General features: G+C 46.5%; 1 protein-coding gene across 1 annotated transcript in view; it reads right to left on the reverse strand.

Moving 5' to 3' along the window:
* Window positions 1–26,769, reverse strand: part of LOC149441298 (protein CLEC16A-like) — a 217,975-nt gene that overhangs the window by 53,558 nt on the left and 137,648 nt on the right. The window contains exon 5 of the mRNA XM_089657505.1: window positions 19,375–19,480. Within this exon, the coding sequence (XP_089513631.1) occupies window positions 19,375–19,480 (106 nt within the window). The remainder of the gene's footprint in view (window positions 1–19,374; window positions 19,481–26,769) is intronic.

A 26,769-nucleotide genomic window follows, 5' to 3' on the forward strand; every position in this document is an offset into this window, starting at 1 on the left:
AATATTCAACATACACATCAAAAATATTCCATTAATAATGTCCACCATAAAAATCAATTAATACGTGTATCTCTTTAATGTTCACCATGAAGTGCTCTTCCACCTCCAAATGTATTAAATAAACTCACCAGTGCTCCTGGTTGGTAATGTAAACCAGCTGATAGCATATGAACTCTGGAAGCAGCGATCTGCAGCTTCACAGATCCACCTTGCAAGAGATCCCGCAGAATAGGTATTCACTTCAGCTCAAATAATCACATAAGTGAGGAAGAAAAAGGGAACCTCCCACAGCATAAAACCATTTAAAATCTTTATTGCATAAACAATTTGCCAAATTAACATTTACATGTCGCCACTGAGGTATACAGGCATAGTCATCAAAGCCAGGTTGTCTCCGGCTGCTATCTCCAAGCCACAAGCACAAACCCTACCATACGTTGCGATGTCACATCCAGGCCCCGCCCTAGGCGTTTCATCCTCCAGGGGTGGACATTTTGGTAGTAGAAGAGCGCTTCATTGTCAACATTAAGCTACACGGATTATAGATAGATACATACATATACACATAGATACACTTATTTTTCACAGATATCACATATTATTGGATCACGATTATATAAACTTAATATTTATTTGGAAACTTGTATATTGCATGCAACACTTTATTAGTGTGTGTGTATGTATATATATATATATATATATATATATATATATATATATATTTGTGGTGCACCGAAAGGAAAATTCTGGTGACGAAACCGAGAATTCAAAATGCACTTGGATGAAAACCGAAATGTGCAGTTTTTAAAAATGAATATATATTTTTTGGAAAAAAAAACTTTGATTACAAAAACAAACAAAACCAATATATACCCCAATTGTTTTGTAAAACATGAAAGAGGATGTTGCGGCGAGTAGATACCCAGCATGTCATGCTTTAAAATTGTGCACGCTCATGGAATGGCATGAAACTGCAGTACTTAAAAATCTCCATGGGTGATGCTTTAAAAATTTCTACAGGTTAGCAGTGTAAAGTTACAGAGGAAGTCTAGTGCGAGAATTATGTGGGCATGGCCTATGTATGCGTTCACCACTATGTGCGAGCACGTGGAAACTTTAAACTTTTTTAAAAAGAATGTATATAATGTTGTTTTTTTTTTTGCACTGTTCCTTTTCAAAAAAATTGTAATCACTTTTATTCTTATCACAAGAAATGCATGCATCCCTTGTGATATAAATAATTATTGAAAGGTCCTCTTTATGGAGAGATATGGGGTCAATAAGACCCCACATCTCTCCTCTGCAATGTAAAGCATTAGATCAATAAAAAACATTGATCTAATGCAGGGGTCCTGAAACTTTTTAAACAGGGGGCCAGTTCACTGTCCCTCAGACCGTTGGAGGGCCGGACTATAGTTTAAAAAAAAAAAAAAACAACTATGAACAACTGCGGACACAGTACAGGAGATGACCAGAGACTGCGGACATACAACGGCGGCGGGAATACTGGGCCAGCCGCTCCATAAGAAGCACAGACATTTCCCCCTAAGTGTGTCTTGTGGAGCAAAATAGTGCCCCATCATTGGTGTCAGTGGGAGGAATAGTGCCCCATCATTGGTGTCAGTGGAAAGAATAGTGCCCCATCATTGGTGTCAGTGGAAAGAATAGTGCCCCATCATTATTGTCAGTGGGAGGAATAGTGCCCCATCATTAGTGTCAGTGGGAAGAAACGTGCCCCATCATTGGTGTCAGTGGGAAGAAACGTGCCCCATCATTGGTGTCAGTGGGAAGAAACGTGCCCCATCATTGGTGTCAGTGGGAAGAAACGTGCCCCATCATTGGTGTCAGTGGGAAGAAACGTGCCCCATCATTGGTGTCAGTGGGAAGAAACGTGCCCCATCATTGGTGTCAGTGGGAAGAAACGTGCCCCATCATTGGTGTCAGTGGGAAGAAACGTGCCCCGTCATTGGTGTCAGTGGGAAGAAACGTGCCCTGTCATTGGTGTCAGTGGGAAGAAACGTGCCCCGTCATTGGTGTCAGTGGGAAGAAACGTGCCCAGTCATTGGTGTCAGTGGGAAGAAACGTGCCCCGTCATTGGTGTCAGTGGGAAGAAACGTGCCCCGTCATTGGTGTCAGTGGGAGGAATAGTGCCTCATCATTGGTGTTAGTGGGAGGAATAGTGCCCCAACATTGGTGTCAGTGGGAGGAATAGTGTCCCATCATTGGTGTCAGTGGGAGGAATAGTGTCCCATCATTGGTGTCAGTGGGAAGAATTGTGTCCCATCATTGGTGTCAGTGGGGAGAATTGTGCCCCATCATTGGTGTCAGTGGGAGGAATAGTGCTCCATCATTGGTGTCAGTGGGAGGAATAGTGCCCCATCATTGGTGTCAGTGGGAGGAATAGTGCCCCATCATTGGTGTCAGTGGGAGGAATAGTGCCCCATCATTGGTGTCAGTGGGAGGAATAGTGCCCCATCATTGGTGTCAGTGGGGGGAGGAATAGTGCCCCATTGTTGATGTCAGTGGGGGGAGGAAAGTGCCCCATCACTGGTGTCAGTGGGAGGAAAAATGCCCCATCATTAGTATCAGTGACATCAATGATGGGGCACTATTCCTCCCACTGACACCAATGACACTTAACTTGCTGAACCCTGCTCTAGCATGGTGCTGCTGCAGCCAGCATACCTGGTTGCAGCAGCACCATAAGCATGGCACACTTACCTGTCAGCTGTCCTTCACTCTGGCCTCCCCCTCACTTGATGTTCGCAGGGCTGCTCGGCTCCGCCTCCTTGCAGGTGATTGGCTGTCTGTGTGCCTTTCCTGAGCTACAGTTCTGGTGCCCAATCACCGGTGAGGAGGCGGAGCCGAGCGGCAGGAGTAAGGGAGTGGCCGGAGTGAATGAAGGAGAAGCGTTTCCTGGACGGGATCGTCGTGGGACTGGGACCGGAGCTAGGTAAGGTACAGCAGCCTACTGCCCACCCCTGTACTTAGTGTCCCTTCCTCGTGGAAAATACGCCCCTGCCAGCGGGCCGGATAAATGGCCCCGGCGGGCCGTAGTTTGAGGACCCCCGATCTAATGCTTTAAGAAAACAAAATGTCCAGAACCGGAAGTGACATCGCTCTGGTCCTCTAAGGGCATAAAGATGTGTGGCGGCCATCTTTCCTTCACTCATCTCTATGCCCAGCGCCTGGATAGATGGTTTCTCAGTAAAGACTGAACTATCGAGCAGTGGCCATGCAAAGGCAGACGGACGGACCGCGGTGAGGGGGGTTTTCAGCACCTGTACTGGTGCTTTTTTTCATTTCGGCCAACAGCCGAAAGGGGTGTTTTCGGCTGAAACGTTTCAGCCACTGGAATTTCGGTGCCTCCCTTATATATATATTTCGGCTGAAAACATTTCTGCCATTGGCCGATATGAAAATAAGCACCGATAAAGGTGCCGAAAATAACCCTGCCACCTCGCCACTCGGTGGTTCTCAGCTTTACCTGAGACACCACCGAACGATCCTGGCACTGGGCATAGAGATGAGTGAAGGAAAGATGGCCTCCACTCATCTCTATGCCCTTGGAGGACTGGAACGATGTCACTTCTGGTTCCGGCGCCTTGTAAACAAGCCCCCTTTCTTTCTTTTTTTTTTTTTTTTTTTTTTAAGCACTAGATCAATGCTTTTTTTGATCTAATGCTTTACATTGTGGTTGACCCCATATCTCTCCATAAAGAGGATCTGCCACTGCATTTTTTGTGATAGGAATAAAAGTAATCCAAATTTCTTTTTAACCTCCCTGGCGGTATGATTATTTCAGATTTTTGGTGCTGAAAGCGGTACCATTTTTTTGCATGGAAATATGTATTTTTTTTATTGTAGGCTGTAATTTTTAGGAAAAACTCACTGAAATCTGTCCGAACAAGAGTCTAGTAAACATATGATAAAATTTGAAACACAAAATCATAAATTATAATTTAATAAATAAAAATAAAAATAATATAAAAATAATAAAAAATTTAATTCAATAATATAATCAAACCAAAAACACTGAAATGTGAAATAGAGCGCCAAGTTCGCACATTGCTGAGCTCAGTCGCAAAATCGTTTTCAGTTTCTGATGACGAATTTCCCCCACGAATCATTATCACTCAATTCTGCTGATCTAAACCGCTTTTGACCTAAAGGGACACTTTTTGGACGCCATGGACATTTCTCAGTTTCCAGGCAGAAAGAACAGACAAAATGCAGGCAGGGCGCAGGACAAAGCACTAGGGACAATATGTATGTGAAATAGGTTGAAACAGCAATGTTTTACTGTGTAAAATGAAAAAAAAAAAAAGACATTTTTTAAAATTTTTAAATTACCCGCCGCCGCCGGCGGCGGCGCCCGTACGTCCCGACGTCACAGGGACAGGACACAGAATCGGCATCGGCCGGAGGAGATGGCCGGGGACGCTGCAGGGGACACATCGTGGGAGCGCAGGGTAAGGTAAGTGAAGAACACATGCCGGAGCAGTGCCGCATGGTATTCCCGAGTGTAGCTCGGGGTTACCGCTTTTGGTACTGAAATGTTACCCCGAGCTACACTCGGGAATACCGCCAGGGAGGTTAAAGGACAGCGAAAAAGAAAAAAAAATTAATATTTTTTTTTAAAAAAAGGTTAAATTGCCTCCATCCCCCCGTGCTCACACGTAGTGGTGAAAACATATGTAGGCCATGCCCACATATGTAAACGGTGTTCAAACCACACATGTGAGGTATCGCCACGAACAAGAGCCATGATTCTAGCACTAGACCTCCTCTGTAACGTTACACTGGTAACCTGTAGAAATTTTTAAAGAGTCACACATGAAGATTTTTAAATACCGTAGTTTGCTGCCATTTCACGAGCGTGCGCAATCTTAAAGCATGACATGTTGGGTATTTACTCGACATATCTTCTATAGTTTACAAAAAAATTTGGGTATTTATTGTGTTTTTGCTTTTTCAATCATTAAAGTGTATTTTTGTTCCAAAAAATATATATTAATTTTTAAAAATTGTTCATTTCGGTTTACCATATATATATATATATATATATATATATATACACACACACACACACATATACATACATACATACACACACACATATATATATATATATATACACACACACACACAAACACATACATAAATCACACACATACTTATATTACTATTCATATATTCAATGACCCTGCGCAACATTTGAATTGTGTATCACAAAAGTCTTCATAGACATACGGAAAGGAAAATTGCTTATCCAACATTGACTGGCAAACCTTTAAGGCTGATTAAGAAAGGACACTGCATGATCGTAAACACAGATGTATGAACGCATCCTCCAGTGAAATGTTTTGCTAGATTCTTGCATTCAATTCATTCAATGCATGCACAATCAAACCTGATGGAAATCAAAAGGCATGCACAAAGATCAAATGTAAATGTCCATTAAAACTTACATGATACTGTATCAGGGTACACAGGAATCAGCATTGAAGAAACGGCAAAAAAAAAAAAAAAAAAAAAGAAGAGATAATATGATCAGAACCTGAATAATGAGACTTTCTTGCACAGCAATCACTGATGAAATAAAGTGGAACACTTATGCTTGTATTTGTCTCACATGGTAGATAAAAGATATCATATCCAACAAATACTGTACAACCTCTGATTACTTCTGGCAGCAATAAGGGAATTAATTTTGCAATGGCTCATAGTATAAGCAGTGTTTTACAGATTAGGACAGCATGCCAACTACTGTATTCTAAAATACAGATCATTTTGTGGGTGCAAGCATAAAAATGCTGATTGTTATTTCATAATCAGTTGAAATAGTGAATGTGCATGCTAAATCTTTTCTTTTACCACTACCATTTACAGCTTTTGGCAATATCCTCCTTTTAAAAGGCCACAATGCCTGGAAAGTAAGGCTGCATTCACACTTGAGCGTTTTGTGCATGAATCTTGAAACACAAAAAAAAGCTCAAACGTAAAAAAATCAGTTGCTCTCTATGGTGCCTGTTCACACCTGATCACACAAACAGGCACCATAAAGAACAATTGATTATAGAAGTTTGAGCATTTTTGGAACTTCGAGCTACAAAACACTCAAGCGTGAATGCAGCCTTAGGCATGATTATTCTTTGCCTACACATATCTAAACCGGCATGAAAAAAAAACCTGCATCTGGCAACAAAGCAAAGGACACACCCTACTATTATGCCCCCCTTGAACTAGCACAAAATTGATACACACCAGGTTTTTCTTTCCCTGTTTACGTGCATTTGAAAATAACAGATGTAATAATTGAAAGTCTATGAAGGTTTAGTGCTTTATAATACGTCTCAAGTAGAGATGAGCGAATCGAAGTAGGCGAAGTGGAATTCGCTTCGAATATTAGAAAAATAAGCAGACTTCGGATGCGCGAATCGAAATTTTTCCTAAAATGAAGGCGACATGTGCGGCGACGGAGCGGGGATGTCTGGGAAGGCGCGCAGACAAGGCGCGCTGACCCATAATGCATTCATTCATGACATGTGATCGCATTAGCCAATCAGCAGCCAGCCAGCACTGTGTAATGGTCGAGCTATAAATGGCGGCCATTTTAGAATTCTCCATTTGCCTCCAGTCATTCAACAGAGGCAGACCTGGCTGTATTCAGGGAGAAAGTTAGGGACACAGAAACGTTACTCAGGGACACAGAATTGTTACTGAGGGAAACAGAATTGTTACTCAGGGACAGACACAGAATTGTTACTCAGCGACAGACACAGAATTGTTACTGAGGGACACAGAATTGTTACTCAGCGACAGACACAGAATTGTTACTGAGGGACACAGAATTGTTACTGAGGGACACAGAATTGTTACTGAGGGACACAGAATTGTTACTGAGGGACACAGAATTGTTACTGAGGGACACAGAATTGTTACTGAGGGACACAGAATTGTTACTCAGGGACACAGAATTGTTACTCAGGGACACAGAATTGTTACTCAGGGACAGACACAGAATTGTTACTGAGGGACACAGAATTGTTACTGAGGGACACAGAATTGTTACTGAGGGACACAGAATTGTTACTGAGGGACACAGAATTGTTACTGAGGGACACAGAATTGTTACTCAGGGACAGACACAGAATTGTTACTCAGGGACACAGAATCGTTTAATTAAAGAGTATGTCAGACAACATGCATAGGAGTGGCAGAGGAGGCAATGTTTTAGGAGCGAGCAGACGTAGCAGCAGAGGAAGGGGTCGAGGCAGCACTAGTCGCAACCAGAGGCCAGTGCTCCCGGTGTCATCCAGCGGTCGTGTCTCCACCGACAACCCTGCCATCATCGATTGGTTGGCTCGGTTGTCTTCCTCTTCCCAGGTCACCTCTGACACCTACAGCCAACGGTCGGTGGGTACGTCAGACACAACCGTTAGTTGGCATGGCCCGGGAGCAAGCCCACTGAAATCACGTGTCCTCGACCTGCCCCTGTCCTTTGGTGTTCCCTCACCAAGCGAAGTATCGTATGCTGTGGGCTCAGCCCCACTGTACAGTGAGGAAGAGCTAACAGAGGGCGGTCAGGAACGGGGGAGACATCCGCCTCTTCAGCAGCCAGGCGAAGAAGTAGTGGCGAGGAGAGTGGCTCGGTAGCCGGTCTAGAGACAGGTCTGTCTCCTGACCCACACGCAGCCGAGGGGGCTAGTAGTGAGGCGGAGACCCTAATTGATGATGATGAGGCTGATCGCACTTGGCAGCCTCGTCGTCATCAGGCTATTGCTTCCGCATCATCAGGAGAAGAGGGTGGCAGCTTGGCAGCGAGCAAAACAGTCGGTGGGTTGCCCAGGAGGCAGCAGGGTCGCAGCAGTGTCAGTGGAGGCAAACGGCCACGGAGTAGAGCACCAGCTCCACTGCAGCCTACCACCACGGCCAGTAGTGGTGTCGGTGTGCACGGAGGAAGTAGCAGTCAGCCAGTGAGGAGTATCGGGGGCAAAGTTTCCTACTCGGCGGTGTGGTAATTTTTTGTCAAGCCGCCCGAGGAAGTAAACGTAGCTGTATGTCGACTATGTGGCCAGAAAGTCAAGCGTGGCCAGGGGGCCCATGTTGGGACTACAGCGTTGCGGCAGCATATGCAGCGTCGCCATTTGGTGCCTGGGAAAATCGTGATAAAGATACGGCGGTTCTGCCCGCCCCAGCCCCCGCTCCATCACCCGCTCCGTTACTTGCTCCGTCACCCGACGTCAATCGCCCTCTATCAGCCAGTCAAGGCTCCAACACCTCTGCTGAGGGGAGTTGTCGCTCGTTGGCATCTTCCGCTCGTTCTGATGCTCCTTCTCCTGCTACTCCTCTTCACGGATTCCGTCAGCAGTCTTTCTTGGAATCCGTTTCCAAGAGACAACAGTTTGCAAGCACGCACCCGACGGTGCAAAAGCTGAACGTCCTCCTGTCCAAGTTGCTGGTGCTGCAGTCCCTCCCTTTCCAAGTGGTGGACTCAGCACCTTTCCGAGAAATTATGGCTTGCTCCGCGCCGCGGTGGAGAGTGCCAAGCCGTCATTTCTTCGCCAAAAAGGCAGTGCCAGCCCTGCATTCACATGTAGAAGAGATGGTGGGCCAGTCTTTGAGCATGTCGGTCTCTGCCAAAGTGCACGGCAGCGCCGACGTGTGGAGCTGTAACTACGGTCAGGGACAGTACATGTCATTTACGGCCCACTGGGTGAACGTGGTGCCGTCACAGCCGCACCAGCAACTTGGACAGGTCACGCCGCTTTTGCCTCCACGTTTGCACATCCTTGGTCCGGCAAAGATGTCCGCCTCTACCACCTCTTCTTCCGCCGTGTCCTCAGCCGCCACCCCCGTGCCAAGTCCCATTACCCGACCGGCATATCACATGTGCAGGCGCAACGGTGTCACGCTGTGCTGCACTTGGTATGCCTTGGCGAACGTAGTCACACAGGGGAGGAACTTCTCAGTGTAATGAACAGAGAAATCGACAGATGGCTGTCTCCGCGCAAACTGAAAATCGGAACCATGTTGACCGACAACGGAAAGAACATGGTGTCTGCTCTGCGTCAAGGAAGGTTGTGCCATGCGCCATGCATGGCTCACGTGTTCAATCTGGTTGTCAAGCGGTTCCTAAAATCCACCATCCCACTGCAAGACATCCTTAAAATGTCACGTAAACTTTGCATGCATTTCAGCCATTCCTACACCGCAAAGCACACCCTCCTTGAGCTGCAGCGGCAGAACGGAATTCCACAGCATCGCCTGATCTGCGACGTTGCAACAAGGTGGAATTCAACCCTACACATGTTAGACCGCCTTTACGAACAGCGAAAGGCCATCACCGATTTCCTGATGTTACAAGCGGATAAAGGTACTCCCCTGTGTAACTTCGATGTCAGCCAATGGCAGCTCATGCGTGACACCTGCCGCTTGCTCAGGCCCTTTGAGGAGGCCACGCTATTCGTGAGTCGGCAGGCCTATGGGATGAACGACGTCATTCCTCTGTTGCACGTCCTGGAACAAATGCTGTTAACAATGGCTGGTCAGGGTGCGGTAGACGTGGCGCACAGATCTCAACGCCACATGACCCCTGTGGGGGCAGGACAGGAAGAAGAGGAGGAGACAGAGGACCCAGACGCACCGTGGCAGTATGCTGTGGAGATGGAGGCAGGGAGTCCCTCGCATTCCTTGGCACAAATGGCCCATAGCATGCTCGGTTGCTTGCGTAGCGACAGCCGAATAATAACCATCAGACAGAGGGATGACTTTTGGCTGTCCACCTTGTTGGACCCTCGCTACCGTTCAAAAATGGTGGCCTTTTTCACACCTGCTGAGAGGGAGGCCAAAATAACGTACTATAAAAACCACCTAAGTAGTCAGTTGGTCTCTGCCTTTCTGCGCCAACGTCCATCCTCAGACACTGTGGGCCCTGTGCGCTCGCGTTCCGCTGCCATGGCAGCAGGGGAGGGGTGGGGTGGTAGGAGCAGTGGCAGCTCCACCAGCAGCGGCTGCCTCAGTCTGCAGTCGATGATGAGTAGCTTTCTTCACCAGCGCAGTGAGGAAACTACTAACCAGCCGCAGCAGCAGCAGCAGCAGCAGCATCAGGTGGACCTGGAGCAGGACCTCAAACAACAGGCTTGGGCCTACTTGGACAGCACCCTGCCAACCGAGGTAGACAATCCCCTTGACTACTGGGCAACGAAACTTGACCTTTGGCCCCAACTAGCTGAATTTGCCCTTGAAAGGCTGTCATGCCCGGCCAGTAGCGTGGCATCGGGGCGCGTGTTTAGTGCGGCAGGAGGTATTGTAACTCCGCGGAGGACACGACTGTCCACCCAAAGTGTGGAGAGACTCACGTTTGTGAAAATGAATCAGGCGTGGATTAGTCTGGATTTCAAACCACCAGTTCCTGACACAACTGACTAAATCCGCCATGAATCATGCCCCAAACATGTGCCACTTTCAGGTCTCCTCACACTGCTGGTGTGTTCCATTTTTTGTCATAGGGTGCTGGCAGATTACGGGCCTCCCATAGCTGCTGCCAGGCCCCTAATCTGCCATGGGCCCCTATACCGCCTCCTCATGCTGCTGCCAGGTCCAGAGTCTCTCATGGGTCCCTGTACGGCCTCCCATTGCTGCTGTCTCCATCGCCACACTCTGCCATGTGCCACTTTCAGGTCTCCTCACACTGCTGGTGTGTTCCATTTTTTGTCATAGGGTGCTGGCAGATTACGGGCCTCCCATAGCTGCTGCCAGGCCCCTAATCTGCCATGGGCCCCTATACCGCCTCCTCATGCTGCTGCCAGGTGCAGAGTCTCTCATGGGTCCCTGTACGGCCTCCCATTGCTGCTGTCTCCATCGCCACACTCTGCCATGTGCCACTTTCAGGTCTCCTCACACTGCTGGTGTGTTCCATTTTTTGTCATAGGGTGCTGGCAGATTACGGGCCTCCCATAGCTGCTGCCAGGCCCCTAATCTGCCATGGGCCCCTGTACCGCCTCCTCATGCTGCTGCCAGGTCCACAGTGTCTCATGCCATGTGCCACTTTCAGGTCTCCTCACACTGCTGGTGTGTTCCATTTTTTGTCATAGGGTGCTGGCAGATTACGGGCCTCCTATAGCTGCTGCCAGGCCCCTAATCTGCCATGGGCCCCTATACCGCCTCCTCATGCTGCTGCCCAGTCCAGAGTCTCTCATGGGTCCCTGTACAGCCTCCCATTGCTGCTGTCTCCATCGCCACACTCTGCCATGTGCCACTTTCAGGTCTCCTCACACTGCTGGTGTGTTACATTTTTTGTCATAGGGTGCTGGCAGATTACGGGCCTCCCATAGCTGCTGCCAGGCCCCTAATCTGCCATGGGCCCCTGTACCGCCTCCTCATGCTGCTGCCAGGTCCACAGTGTCTCATGCCATGTGCCACTTTCAGGTCTCCTCACACTGCTGGTGTGTTCCATTTTTTGTCATAGGGTGCTGGCAGATTACGGGCCTCCCATAGCTGCTGCCAGGCCCCTAATCTGCCATGGGCCCCTATACCGCCTCCTCATGCTGCTGCCAGGTCCAGAGTCTCTCATGGGTCCCTGTACGGCCTCCCATTGCTGCTGTCTCCATCGCCACACTCTGCCATGTGCCACTTTCAGGTCTCCTCACACTGCTGGTGTGTTCCATTTTTTGTCATAGGGTGCTGGCAGATTATGGGCCTCCCATAGCTGCTGCCAGGCCCCTAATCTGCCATGGGCCCCTATACCGCCTCCTCATGCTGCTGCCAGGTCCAGAGTCGCTCATGGGTCCCTGTACGGCCTCCCATTGCTGCTGTCTCCATCGCCACACTCTGCCATGTGCCACTTTCAGATCTCCTCACACTGCTGGTGTGTTACATTTTTTGTCATAGGGTGCTGGCAGATTACGGGCCTCCCATTGCTGCTGCCAGGCCCGTAATCTGCCATGGGCCCCCGTACCGACTCCTCATGCTGTGACGTTGCAACAAGGTGGAATTCAACCCTACATATGTTAGACCGCCTTTACGAACAGCGAAAGGCCATCACAGATTTCCTGATGTTACAAGCGGATAAAGGTACTCCCTGTGTAAGTTAGATGTGAGCCATTGGCAGCTCATGCGTGACACCTGCGCTTGCTCAGGCCCTTTGAGGAGGCCACGCTATTCGTGAGTCGGCAGGACTATGGGATGAACAACGTCATTCCTCTGTTACACGTCCTGGAACAAATGCTGTTAACAATGGCTGGTCAGGGTGCGGTAGACGTGGCGCACAGATCTCAATGCCACATGACCCCTGTGGGGGCAGGACAGGAAGAAGAGGAGGAGGTAGAGGAGGACATTGGTGCTCAGGAATTATTGAGTGAAATGTGTGGTTTTTCCACTCAGCGGACAGGAGTGGAGGAGCAGGAGCATCTGGTAGAGGAGGAGGAGGAGGAGACAGAGGACCCAGACGCACCGTGGCAGTATGCTGTGGAGATGGAGGCAGGGAGTCCCTCACATTCCTTGGCACAAATGGCCCATAGCATGCTCGCTTGCTTGCGTAGCGACAGCCGAATAATAACCATCAGACAGAGGGATGACTTTTGGCTGTCTACCTTGATGGACCCTCGCTACCGTTCAAAAATGGTGGCCTTTTTCACACCTGCTGAGAGGGAGGCTAAAATAACGTACTATAAAAACCACCTATGTAGTCAGCTGGTCTCTGCCTTTCTGCGCCAACGTCCATCCTCAGACACTGTGGGCCCTGTGCGCTCGCGTTCCGCTGCCATGGCAGCAGGGGAGGGGTGGGGTGGTAGGAGCAGTGGCAGCTCCACCAGCAGCGGCTGCCTCAGTCTGCAGTCGATGATGAGTAGCTTTCTTCACCAGCGCAGTGAGGAAACTACTAACCAGCCGCAGCAGCAGAAGCATCAGGTGGACCTGGAGCAGGACCTCAAACAACAGGCTTAGGCCTACTTGGACAGCACCCTGCCAACCGAGGTAGACAATCCCCTTGACTACTGGGCAACGAAACTTGACCTTTGGCCCCAACTAGCTGAATTTGCCCTTGAAAGGCTGTCATGCCCGGCCAGTAGCGTGGCATCGGAGCGCGTGTTTAGTGCGGCAGGAGGTATTGTAACTCCGCGGAGGACACGACTGTCCACCCAAAGTGTGGAGAGACTCACGTTTGTGAAAATGAATCAGGCGTGGATTAGTCTGGATTTCAAACCACCAGTTCCTGACACAACTGACTAAATCCGCCATGAATCATGCCCCAAACATGTGCCACTTTCAGGTCTCCTCACACTGCTGGTGTGTTCCATTTTTTGTCATAGGGTGCTGGCAGATTACGGGCTCCCATTGCTGCTGCCAGGCCCGTAATCTGCCATGGGCCCCTGTACCGCCTCCTCATGCTGCTGCCAGGTCCACAGTGTCTCATGCCATGTGCCACTTTCAGGTCTCCTCACACACTGCTGGTGTGTTCCATTTTTTGTCATAGGGTGCTGGCAGATTACGGGCCTCCCATAGCTGCTGCCAGGCCCCTAATCTGCCATGGGCCCCTGTACCGCCTCCTCATGCTGCTGCCAGGTCCACAGTGTCTCATGCCATGTGCCACTTTCAGGTCTCCTCACACTGCTGTTGTGTTCCATTTTTTGTCATAGGGTGCTGGCAGATTACGGGCCTCCCATTGCTGCTGCCAGGCCCGTAATCTGCCATGGGCCCCTGTACCGCCTCTTCATGCTGCTGCCAGGTCCACAGTGTCTCATGCCATGTGCCACTTTCAGGTCTCCTCACACACTGCTGGTGTGTTCCATTTTTTGTCATAGGGTGCTGGCAGATTACGGGCCTCCCATAGCTGCTGCCAGGCCCCTAATCTGCCATGGGCCCCTGTACCGCCTCCTCATGCTGCTGCCAGGTCCACAGTGTCTCATGCCATGTGCCACTTTCAGGTCTCCTCACACTGCTGGTGTGTTCCATTTTTTGTCATAGGGTGCTGGCAGATTACGGGCCTCCCATTGCTGCTGCCAGGCCCGTAATCTGCCATGGGCCCCTGTACCGCCTCCTCATGCTGCTGCCAGGTCCACAGTGTCTCATGCCATGTGCCACTTTCAGGTCTCCTCACACACTGCTGGTGTGTTCCATTTTTTGTCATAGGGTGCTGGCAGATTACGGGCCTCCCATAGCTGCTGCCAGGCCCCTAATCTGCCATGGGCCCCTATACCGCCTCCTCATGCTGCTGCCAGGTCCACAGTGTCTCATGCCATGTGCCACTTTCAGGTCTCCTCACACTGCTGTTGTGTTCCATTTTTTGTCATAGGGTGCTGGCAGATTACGGGCCTCCCATTGCTGCTGCCAGGCCCCTAATCTGCCATGGGCCCCTGTACCGCCTCTTCATGCTGCTGCCAGGTCCAGAGTGTGTCATGGGTCCCTGTACGGCCTCCCATTGCTGCTGCCAGGAGGCAGCAGGGTCGCAGCAGTGTCAGTGGAGGCAAACGGCCACGGAGTAGAGCACCAGCTCCACTGCAGCCTACCACCACGGCCAGTAGTGGTGCCGGTGTGCACGGAGGAAGTAGCAGTCAGCCAGTGAGGAGTAGCGGGGGCAAAGTTTCCTACTCGGCGGTGTGGCAATTTTTCGTCAAGCCGCCCGAGGAAGTAAACGTAGCCGTATGTCGACTATGTGGCCAGAAAGTCAAGCGTGGCCAGGGGGCCCATGTTGGGACTACAGCGTTGCGTCAGCATATGCAGCGTCGCCATTAGGTGGCCTGGGAAAACCGTGATAAAGATACGGCGGTTCTGCCTGCCCCAGCCCAGGGTTCCATTTTGTCATAGGGTGCTGGCAGATTACGGGCCTCCCATTGCTGCTGCCAGGCCCGTAATCTGCCATGGGCCCCCGTACCGACTCCTCATGCTGCTGCCAGGCCCGTAATCTGTCATGGGCCCCTGTTGTCGCTTGTTGGCATATTCCGCTTGTTCAGATGCTCCTTCTCCTGCTACTCCTCTTCACGGATTCCGTCAGCAGTCTTTCTTGGAATCCGTTTCCAAGAGACAACAGTTTGCGAGCACGCACCCGACGGTGCAGAAGCTGAACGTCCTCCTGTCCAAGTTGCTGCTGCCAGGCTCGTAATCTGTCATGCGCCCCTGTACCGCCTCCTCATGCTGCTGCCAGGTCCAGAGTGTGTCATGGGCCCCTGTACCGACTCCTCATGCTGCTGCCAGGTCCAGAGTGTGTCATGGGTCCCTGTACGGCCTCCCATTGCTGCTGCCAGGCCCGTAATCTGCCATGGGCCCCCGTACCGACTCCTCATGCTGCTGCCAGGCCCGTAATCTGTCATGGGCCCCTGTACCGCCTCCTCATGCTGCTGCCAGGTCCAGAGTGTGTCATGGGTCCCTGTACGGCCTCCCATTGCTGCTGTCTCCATCGCCACACTCTGCCATGTGCCACTTTCAGGTCTCCTCACACTGCTGGTGGTTTCCATTTTTGTCATAGGGTGCTGTATGGCCTCCCATTGCTGCTGCCTCCACCGCCACACTGTGGCTCCACACTCTGGTTTTGGCCCCGTGACTGCCCAAATGAGTGAAGTGTGCGGTGATTCTAAGATCGACGGCACTCATCTGCATGTCATACTGACTGTCAGTATTATTTCTCTTCCCCAGCAGACTCCAAGGGCATTTAAATTAAAGGTACAGTGTTCTGCACTAATATAAAGGCTCTCTGAAGCCTAGAAACACCCTTTTATAAGTTAAATTCGCAGCGAATATATTCGACTCGAATCAAAATTTTTTCACGAATTCGCCGAATCAGTCTAATCGAATTTTTGAATAATTCGCTCATCTCTAGTCTCAAGGTTAATAGTACATTTTTTAATTGACTACTATACCGTAAAGTACATCAGATCAGAAATAGACACAGCTGAAAAATAATAAATGGGGTGGATTTGTTTTTAAAGAGGAATTGTCCTGTCACAATAGGGCCAGCTAAGAGTATTTCCAGTCACCACTAATATATTTCCTACTGTCAGCTTGATTTAAAATTTCATCTTAAAAGTAGTAGTAAACCTTCACATGCCAAAATCCACTGGCAGGAAGGGTTATTATATCAGAAGTGACCTTAGAGGTCTCTCGTCATAAAAGTCCCCCCTGGCTGACAGTGGTAATGCAATCTGAGCTGCGCATGTGCAGCTCAGACCGCATTTACGGCACACATGCCGTGGCGAAGTGACTCCCATGCACATACGCAGAAGTGACATCACTGCAGTCCTGCCAATCATGCAGCCGAAGGTTCGGAAGGAAGCCCGGGTTAACATGGCGCTGCCGGGGAAAAAGGAAGCCGTCACAACAAAGCACTGGAGGGCCCAGTTTGTAGTTAAGTCTCTCAATCTATTAGTATGCAGTGCATACTAGTACATTATGATTTTAACCTGCAGGGGGACCATTTATTTCATTATTCAATGGCCTGCCTCGCCACAGGCTATCCCCGCTTCAGTCGATCCTGAATACGGCAGCCAGACTCATCCACCTTACCAACCCCTCCATTTCTGCCACCCCCCTCTGCCAATCCCTCCACTGCCTTCCGACTGCCCAACGGATCAAATTCAGAATCCAAACACTGACGTGCAAAGCTGTCCATCATACTGCCCCAAACTACATCACCGACCTAATATCCAAGTACCACCCTACACGCACTCTCCGCTCCTCACAAGACCTCCTTCTCTCTAGTTCCCTAGTCTCCTCCTCCCATGCCCGCCTCCAGGACGTCACCTATACTCTGGAACTCCCTACCCCAATTCATCAGACTATCACCTACTCTCCTCTCCTTTAGGCGAACCCTGAAAACCCACTTCTTCAGGGAAGCCTACCCCACCCCCTGCTAATTCCCGACCTCCTCCACCCTACCTACCACTCCATCCGCCACAGCTATTTCCTCCTCTACCACTATCCCCTCCCTCCTAGATTGTAAGCTCCAAGGAGCAGGGCCCTCGAACCTCTCGTGTATTGCATTGTATTGTTATTGTACTGTCACATGTTCTGTATCCCATTGTAATGTACAGCGCTGAGCAAACTGTTGGCGCTTTATAAATACTGTATAATAATAATTATTCTTCAGGGAATTTATTACCACTTTAATGAGTATTTAATTTTAAAAAATGACTGAAAATAATCTCAAACTGTGCAATTTAAAAATAACTTAAGCAATTTTCAGTTATTTGTATTTCATAAAAGTTGTATCATTTGCCTTGACAGCATTAAATTAAAGGGCTGTTTAAAATTATTTAAAATTACTTCTTGAGAAAAAAAAATTACTGAATCTTTTACTCAAGTCAAAAACCTTGAAAGGATAAGGCGCATGCTAGGAGGTGAAAAAAAAAAAGCCTGAAAAACGCAGGATAAAAAAGCGCTTATATGAGCGGTTTTCCATTTCTGTGCCAGAGTTTAGCAATGTTTGGCTGGTTAAGGAGTGGGTGGCAAACTGGACGCCCTTGTCCTTAACAACCACTAACTCATCAGCAGTCTTCCAAGCTGACAGTCGAATATAAACAAAAGAATTGCAGGCAATTAAAATTTGAGGGGGGGGGGCAGTGTGGGGGTCTCCCCCCAATCCTTATCAGGTCCTAAAGTCTGGCATGGATTTTGAGGGGAACACCACTCAAAAATTAACAAGCAAGAAAAAAAATTGCGTGAGGGGGGTCCTCCCAAATTCCATACCAGACACTTATCCAAGCATACAGCCTGTGAACATTCCCCCTCTTTCTGTATTATACTAGGCCACATGCCCTAAACATGTGGAAGGGGAAGGAGGGACAGGTCACCCGGTGATATCGGGTGTCGCTCAGCACCTTCATTTAGCAACAGGAGCCAGTGTTGGGTGCATGCTCGGAAAAGGACATTGTATGGATTTTGGGGGGACCCAGTGCCATTTTTTTTCTTAATATTGATGTGGGGTTCCCAAAGGGCCTGGTATGGATTATGGGAGCTCACACTGTTTTTTTATCAAATTTCCATTATAGGCAATTCTTTTGTTTGCATTCAGCTGTCATCTGAACCCGGCCTGCTTCTTGAGAACCTGCTATTCACTGGTTAAGGATGCCGAAGGCTGCCGCTAAGAGAAAAAAAAAAAAAAAAAAACGCAGGAAAAATGGCTCTAAGCAGCAGTTAGCAGTGTTTAGGAGCAATCAGTGTAATTTTTTCGCCAGCAAATTGCTCCTAAAAATTGTAATGACAATTTTGGGCCTACATCTTCATGAAGATTATTTTTACTGTTGGGGGTTACACTGCAAAAGACTCAATGGAGCTGAGGGAGATGGAAGGCAACTGGAATTTCCTGTTCTTTCTTTTAATTAAACTGACCATTTCTCTGAAGCCCACCCATTTGAGGTTTGAATTTACTTGGGTGTAAATATACACATACATACATACATATATACACACACACACACACACACATTATATATATTACACATACACACACGTGATTTTGCGCAGCAGTGCTGACCTGCCGCAGTAAATGTTCTGTGGCTGGTCGGCAAGTAGTTAAGAATTTATAACAAAAAGAAAATAACATCTAATGCTATATGTTGTCGCAGTAAGTCCACTGTATAAAAAAATGTAAACTGTAAAAGGTGTCCACAGTAGGGTGTAAACTCCAGCTGCTGTTAATTAGACCACCTGGAGTGGTGGAGAAATATATGCCATAATCCAAAATACTAAACCAAGAGTACTTAAAGGATGCTTGAGTTCATATAATGAATATTAATAGTGTATATGTGGATTGGTGCAAACAATTCTTAGACTGGATGCAAATCTTAGGAGTCCAAAAAGTCCATTTAATAAAATTAATTAAAATTGCTGTGCAATAAAGGACAGTCAGTAGCAGTACGACACCACATATAGCATTCCAAGTGTACTTGCTTGTATACAGTGATGTCAAGTCAGTGGCAGTCGGTGGCAATAATAGCCAAGTAAATTACGTATAACAATCCAAGCATACTCGCTTACATGACCCGGAGTTCCTTAGTGTGTGCTAACTGCGGTGACCATAGCGTAGTGGTTCCAGGATAGTGTAAAGCCAGTGAGCAGACTAGAATATGCTACTGTTTCCACATGTATGGCTGTGTAAAGTGTCCCCATGGTGGGTAAAGTACAGGTCTCAATGCAAGAGCCAGAGGAATAAAAGGTATATATCCCTAGGCTGGTAGGCCAAAGAATTGGGTCGCTGCATTCAGATACCTGGCAAAGGTGTTTTTAATGGTGTTGAAAAAAAAAAAATATATCAGCTGCCAGATTGCTCAGAATTATTTAACTTATTTTGGAGATACAGTTCCACCCTTGTAAAAAATAAAGTTTAGCTGAAAGCTGCCATCTTAAATATAAGGTCTAATGAAAAAACATTGTTCTTACCTTTATAAATATTCAAAGTGATGTTACGAACTGCAACCCTAACCATGTGTTCCGGATGATTGAAAAATTTGATCGCCTCTGTGTACAATGCAAAATCATTGGTGTGCTGGGAAAATAAAAACAAAACGTTTTGTTAAAGCAAAAATAAAATGAATTACCATATATCAATCTCTAAAGCCACCATTAAGAACAGATAAATGCAGTAAATGCAATGCAGTACCCAAACAAATTGTATGTCCTTTACAGTGCTTTGAAAAAGTAATCATATCCCTTGAAATTTTCCACATTTTGTCATGTTACAACCAAAGACGGTAAATGTATTTTACTGGGATTTTAAATGATAGACCAGCACAAAGTGACACATAATTGTGAAGTGGAAGGAATAAATATCTGAAAAATGCCGCCTGCATTTGTATTCTGCACCCCTTACTCTGATATCCCCAACTAAAATCTACTGGAACCAATTGCCTTCAGAAGTCAACTAATTAGCAAATAGAGTCCATCTGTGTGTAATTTAATCTCAATATGAATACAGCTGTTCTGTGAAGCCCTCAGAGGTTTGATAGAGAACATTTGTAAACAAGCAGCATCATGATGGTCAAGGAACACATCAGACAGGTCAGAGATAAAGTTGATCAGCTTAAAGCAGGGTTAAATTATAAAAAAATATCCCAAGCTTTGAACATCTCACAGAGGACTGTTCAATCCATCATTCGTATATGGAAAGAGTATGGCATAACTGCAAACCTACCAAGACATGGCCGCCCACCTAAACAAACAGGCCAGGAAAGAAGAGCATTAATCAGAAAAGCAGCCAAGAGGCCATGGTAACTCTGGAGGAACAGCAGAGATCCACATCTCAGGTGGCAGAATCTGTCCACAGGACAACTCTTAGTCATGCACTCCACAAATCTGGCTATTATGGAAAAGTGGCAAGAAGAAAGCCATTGTTGAAAGAAAGCCATAAGAAGTTCCGTTTGCAGTTTGCATGAAGCCATGTGGAGGACACAGCAAACATGTGGAAGAAGGTGCTCTGGTCAGATGTGACCAAAATTCAACTTTGTGGCCTAAAAGCAAAACGCTATGTGTGGCACAAAACTAACACTGTACATCACTCTGAACACACCATCCCCACCATGAAACATGATGGTGGCAGCACCATGTTGTGGGGATGCTTTTCTTCAGCAGGGACAGGGAAGCTGGTCAGAGTTGATGGGAAGATGGATGGAGCCAAAATACAGGACAATCTTAGAAGAAAACCTGTTAAGAGTCTGCAAAAGACTTGAGACTGGGGCGGAGGTTCACCTTCCAGCAGGACAACGACCCTAAACATATAGCCAGAGCTACAATGGAATGGTTTATATCAAAGCTTATTCAAGTGTTAGAAAGGCCCAGTCAAAGTCCAGACCTAAATCCAATTGAGAATCTGTGGCAAGACTTGAAAATTGCTGTTCACAGACGTTCTCCATCCAATCTGATAGAGCTTGAGCTATTTTGCAAAGAAGAATGGTCAAAAATGTCACTCTTTAGATGTGAAAAGCCAGTAGAAACATACCCAAAAAGACTTGCAGCTGTAATTGGAGCAAAAGGTGGTTCTACAAAAGCATTGACTCAGGGGGGATGAATACAAATGCAGGCCACACTTTTCAAATATTTGTAAAAAAAAAATGTGAAAACCATTTATCATTTTCCTTCCACGTCACAATTATGTGCCACTTTGTGTTGGTCTATCACATAAAATCCCAATAAAATAAATTTACGTTTTTTGGTTGCAATATGACAATGTGGAAAATTTCAAGTATGAATACTTTCAAGGTACTGTTTATCACAAAAAAAATACAAAATTCCAGTGGTCAAATACCACCAAAAGAAAGCTCAGTGTATGAAAAAAAAATGTATTCTGCTACATGCCTTTCTTAATAACAAAAAAAATCCAAATATATGCATACAAATTGGCTTGTGTGAAAGTTATAGTGTTTACAAACTACATATACAGAAGGAAAAAAAGTATTAAACAAGTCTCCATTTGTCCAGTTAAATACAGTATATTTCTAAAGGTTCTATTGATCTGAAATGTTCACATCAGGAACAACCCATGCAATCCATACATACAAAGGCCCCATCAGCACTCACTGGAACATTCAGAAGTTCAGAAATCCTTCTGTAACCAATGCTATCAGAATGTTTTGCAACAATAAAGTTGCAAAGGTCTTGAGAAAGCTCTTTGCTTTTACCCATCATGATATGTTTTTTGTGTGACACAATGGTAATGAAACACCTTTTTATAGGCCATCAGTTAAGACTGAACCAGCTGATGTTAAAGTGTTACTAAAACCACAACAGTAAATCAGGCTGTATATGCAGTAAAGCATGCTTGTTATACTCTCTGTGCAATACCCTTGGGTTAACCTCTGCCTTGTGTAAAAACTGTTTGATTCCAACTTCTCTGATCCTCCCCTTCTTCCAGTGTCCCCCTCTTGTCTCCTGATAAGACATATCGTGTGGAGTCATTCTGCACATGCTAAGTTTAGTGTGTAATACTACAGGGGTTTTTTTTTTCTTAGACGAGTGCATGTGATCAGCACAGGGCCAATCAGCAATGTCCAGAAGGGGGTCAGGGGTTCTGCATCTTCCTAGAGCAGAATGAAAACTACTCCTACAAGCTTTAACCAGTGCTCAGTTGGACACTGGTAAAAGTCGCAAGCCTGCTTTAACAGCTGATGAGAAAAGGTATTTAGCAGTTTATATTTACTAAAATAATTGCACTTCCATGTTCTGTGTACTGTGGGAAACCAGTTTTAGTGAATGCAGGGTCCTCTGTTTAGTAACACTTTAATTTGCACTGACAAGGGACAGGATTGCTTTCTAATTAATAGATTGCAGCTGGTGTCTTGGCTTTCTATGCCTTTTTGCACCTCCCTTTCTTCATGTGTTCAATACTTTTTCCCTGTGTCATTCCACTTAATTACACATAACTTAATTTCTGAACTTATTTGTTTTGGTCTCTTTGTGTGTATGGATTGCATGGGTTGTTACTGACATGTGGTGAAAATTTCATGTCAATAGAACTTTTAGAAATAGATTTACCTAGAAGAATGGTGACTTGTTCAATACTTTTTACCCGTTGTATAGTGGATTTTATTCTCTATCACATTTCTTGAGGTGCTAAAATGCCAGGGCAGTACATAAACCCCCCAAATGACCCCTTATTAGAAATTTGGTACCCCAAGGAATTTGCGGAGAGGCTTATTGAGTCCATAGAAGATTTTCTTTGCCAAACATTTTTGGAAAACGCCTAAACATTTTTTTTTTTTAATTTTACACAAAGTTCCCACTTGAATAATATATTGCTCACACATGCCATGGGTATATGTAGAATAACACCCCAAAACACATTCTGCTACTTCTATGGGATTCCATGTGAGAGATATTTGGCAGCTTAAGCACATACAGGCCCCCAAAATCCAATGACCACCTTCATGCTTTCAAAGGGCATATTTCCCCAGGTCACTTCCTTACTACCCATCACAGTTTCGGAAGCTCTAAAATGCCAAGGTAGTACAACCCCCCCCCCCCCCCCCCCCAAATACCCCTTTTTGGAAAGTAGACACCCTGGGACTTCAAGCGATGGTATTTGCCATGCAACAATCACGGCAAAACCACATCACGTTTTAGGCGCCAATAATTGAAAATAATTGCACTTGAACCTGCGTTTTGCGATCAAATGCCCATATGTGAAGGGAGCTGCCCTGGTTCACACACATGTGATTCTGTATTCATTTTGAAACTGACAGATTCACATAACAGGCTAGATATTATGTGTTCCTATTGAGGTGGTTCACACAGATGCGATCCACGCACATTGTATTTTGAGAGCCATTAGGTAATGTGTCCTGAGCGAGTTCCAGACTTGCAAGTGATAGAGTAGAGTGACATGCGGAGTGAAGTGTTAACTTCCTACTGAAGACTAGGGGGCGCCGGCTTCCCACTGAAGTCTATGGGAGGCAGTGGGTGAACCCAGGGGCCAGGATGCAATTTCTAGTAACCATGGCAACCGCCACTGTGCTGACCAATCAGAAGCCATCTAGCCTATACTGTCACCCCTGCAAGGAAAAGAGAAAAGGTCGTGCGGATTTCAAATCCCCAGACCTGTGAAGCTGCTTTCTTTTTTTTCCTTGCAGGGATGTCAGTACGGGCTAGACGGCTTTTGATTGGACAGCACAGCCACTGAACAGTCTAGCCTGTACTGTAGTCCCTGCACTGAGAGGAGAGAAAGCCGCGGAGATTTCAAATCCCCAGCTTTTCTTTCTGTGACAGTACAGGATCAGTGCAGGGAGTTTTCCCGCACCACTCCTGTGTGAACTCAGATTATACCAAGCCTGGGCGCACACAGAAGCAGTGGGGAAACCGCATGCAATTTGGACAGGAATTGAATGCTATTCTTTTCAGTGCAATTTGTGTCCATACATTCTGTATTGGACACAAATCGCACTGCAAAGTATTGGTATCGGTGAGTACTTGACCGAAAGTATCGCTACTCGTATTCGCCGATCCAAAAAGGGTATCAGTGCATCCCTACTCCAATCTATTTAAATTGGCATCCTTTATCTTTATCACTGCCAGACAGACCCTGACGGAGGCAAGGGAATCTGTAATACAAACTATTGCTCAGATGAAGCAAAAGATTTCTTGGTACCTGTGACAAACTAGGAGCGCAGAGAGAGCACACAGAGGCGAATCACAAGGAACCCGGCGTGCAGGCGTTTATGGGGGAACTCGAGTTTACAGGAAGGGTGGCAGTAGGACACAACACAAAGAAATAGTCCATGGGGCAACAATGTATCACCAGCAATGATAAAGGGCACAGAAAGAGGGAAACAGATCACAGGGTCATCAGAGGACACATTAAGGGAGAACAATCCTCAGAATGGCCATATAAGAGAACAATGGGAAGATAGTCCACGGGGTGAACAGAAGCACAGCAAAAGGTTAGATTCGGCAGACAAAGCAGAGATGCGGGCAGAGCAGGGTTTGCCACTGCAGGGATTAAATGTCCACTGACAGGATGCATGGCATAGAAAAAGGAAAACAGTCCACAGGGCAATAGGCACGGCAAGGGGCAGGGATCCTAAGTAGGCACAGCCAGGGTTAATATGTGGAACAGGATATGAAACACCACAAGGGTAACAGGACCTGGGGCAGCAATACAGACACCGAGCAAGGATACACCAAAGTAGGCACAGCAGGGGTCAACAGACTCTCCAGCCAACAGTGGCTGCAGCTGAGGAAGTGCAGGCAGCGTGGCAGGGAAGTAGGTCTGGAATAAAGAGGTCCTTCATGAGCACATCACTCAGAGCGTTGTGTGCCCTGGCTGCAATGTCAGGACCACCCAGACAGTAGTTGTGGGAAGAGCAAAAATGTAAGCTGAGTTCCAGTGTCCAGGAAGCTGCACGGACAATAGGGAGCTACAAGTCTCAGAAGTCCATAATGCATAGCACAGCTCATGTGGAACTGTCTAAGCAGTTCTTTGCATCTTCATACCACCTTGTAGTGAGACATGACATGCAGCCATCAGTTCCTCCAGTGTTAATCACAGTAAACTCAGAAGAAAATGACCCTTTACTGCCAGTATAGGGATATTATATGGTACTTTTGTGGTGGCTATTTTGGGCCTATAATAATTTTCAACATATTTACCATCTGTTGTATCACCTCAACACACCTCCATGTATGTTACTGTGACTGTGTGGGGGAGGGGGATTACACTGCAAAAGACTCAATGGAGCTGAGGGGGATGGAAGGCAACTGCTTCTTAGTGTACCTTGCTCTGAAGCCCACCCATTGGAAGATAACTTGGGTGGGTGGTTCTTGGGATGGTCTTTTGTAATGTGCATAAAACACCTTGGACAAAGGATAAGCTCTCTCTTTATCGTGTGTGCCTTCCAGGAGCCAGACCTAACAACATCTGGGTGTCTGTAATGTATAAGCCATGCTCTATCTTTTATTTTCTATAACTTCCTTTCTTATAGTCATCTCTCTATACTGTAACATCTAATATTTTATTCCATGTAACATCAATTGATTGACTATATTAGTAACTATTTGTCTTCTGTATAAATAAATTAGATCTTTATTTTTTGCACAGTGGTTATCTTTTAATATTAACACTATTGGCTAAATTCAGGTATAGACAAAGGGTTATAATCACTTATTACGTTTATAATCTGTATAGAATCAAGTAAATAAGTGTGGGTAGGAAAACCGCCAAAACAAATGGTGCCCCTTTAGTGAGGAAGTCTGAATGTTTAGGTAAATGTTACTTATTGTGTGGAATAGATAATTATTTACATCTTTCTTTGTTTTCATGTCTATCTTCCATTTCTGTCTAAAATACCTAGACTAGTAAGCTTTGTCGAATGTCATTTCTACCTTTTGTCTTTACTAATATTTTGATGAGACTGATTATGAACAGTATAATTGAATTAAAATTGTACTGAGAGTGTATAAGGAAACATCATAACTGCTGGGTTGCACCTATTGCAGCGGGGTGTGAGTATGAATGAAAGAGATCTGACTGAACTTAAGAGGCAGTGAAATAAACCGTAGGATCTGTGCCATTCTGCCTAAAGGTTTTCAGTTGACTCTTGAATGAGATTTTTTGGTCAAGATGCTTCCCAATCTTTGCGATTGAAACGTACCTGTCGGCCTAAATCACATTGAATGATCTTGTTGTGTATGAATCTGTCCTCTTTGTAATTTAGTAACTGTAGATTGTAAGCGTGTAGTTAGATCTGTGAGAACCAGCTCTATTGTAACTACTACACACCATACTGCAAGTAGCTGTGCCTCAATTAACTGCCTGATGCACTCCAAGCACTCAAATCTTGATTATTTAAGTTTGCTCTAATCCTTCTTGGGATAATAGGAGCAATTTAGGAAAATATCTGTCAGAATACTTCAGAAACGTCCACGGGGGGGATTGAACTATCACGTTCAGGTGATCCCCAGGCTGCTTGAAGGACTATATTACAAGTAGTGAAAAGCAGCAACGGTGACAGGGGCGGTACCTGTCAACCCAATCATTGGCCAGAGATTAGCTACCTCTGGGGGCAACCGCTTAAGGTTGGGGCAACCGCTTAAGGTTGGGAATTATTCCAGGGTCCGGTATCCGTAAGGATGGGTAACAGCATCAACTCAAGGAGGGCGTCTAAGTGTGGCAAACCCTGCCAACTGACCCCAAGGGAAGAGATGATCGGTAAATATGGACCCTGGGTGGTAGAATATATACATGATTGGGAGCGCTGGACTGGAATGAAGTAATCTAAAAGAGGTACTTTTAAACCTAAGACCTGGGAAGACCTCTAGTATGATCATCGTAAAAAGATGACAAGCCCA

The sequence above is a fragment of the Staurois parvus genome, unplaced genomic scaffold, assembly GCF_062004578.1.
Source record: "Staurois parvus isolate SC_StPar_1 unplaced genomic scaffold, SC_StPar_1.0 ptg001007l, whole genome shotgun sequence".
NCBI lineage: Eukaryota > Metazoa > Chordata > Amphibia > Anura > Ranidae > Staurois > Staurois parvus.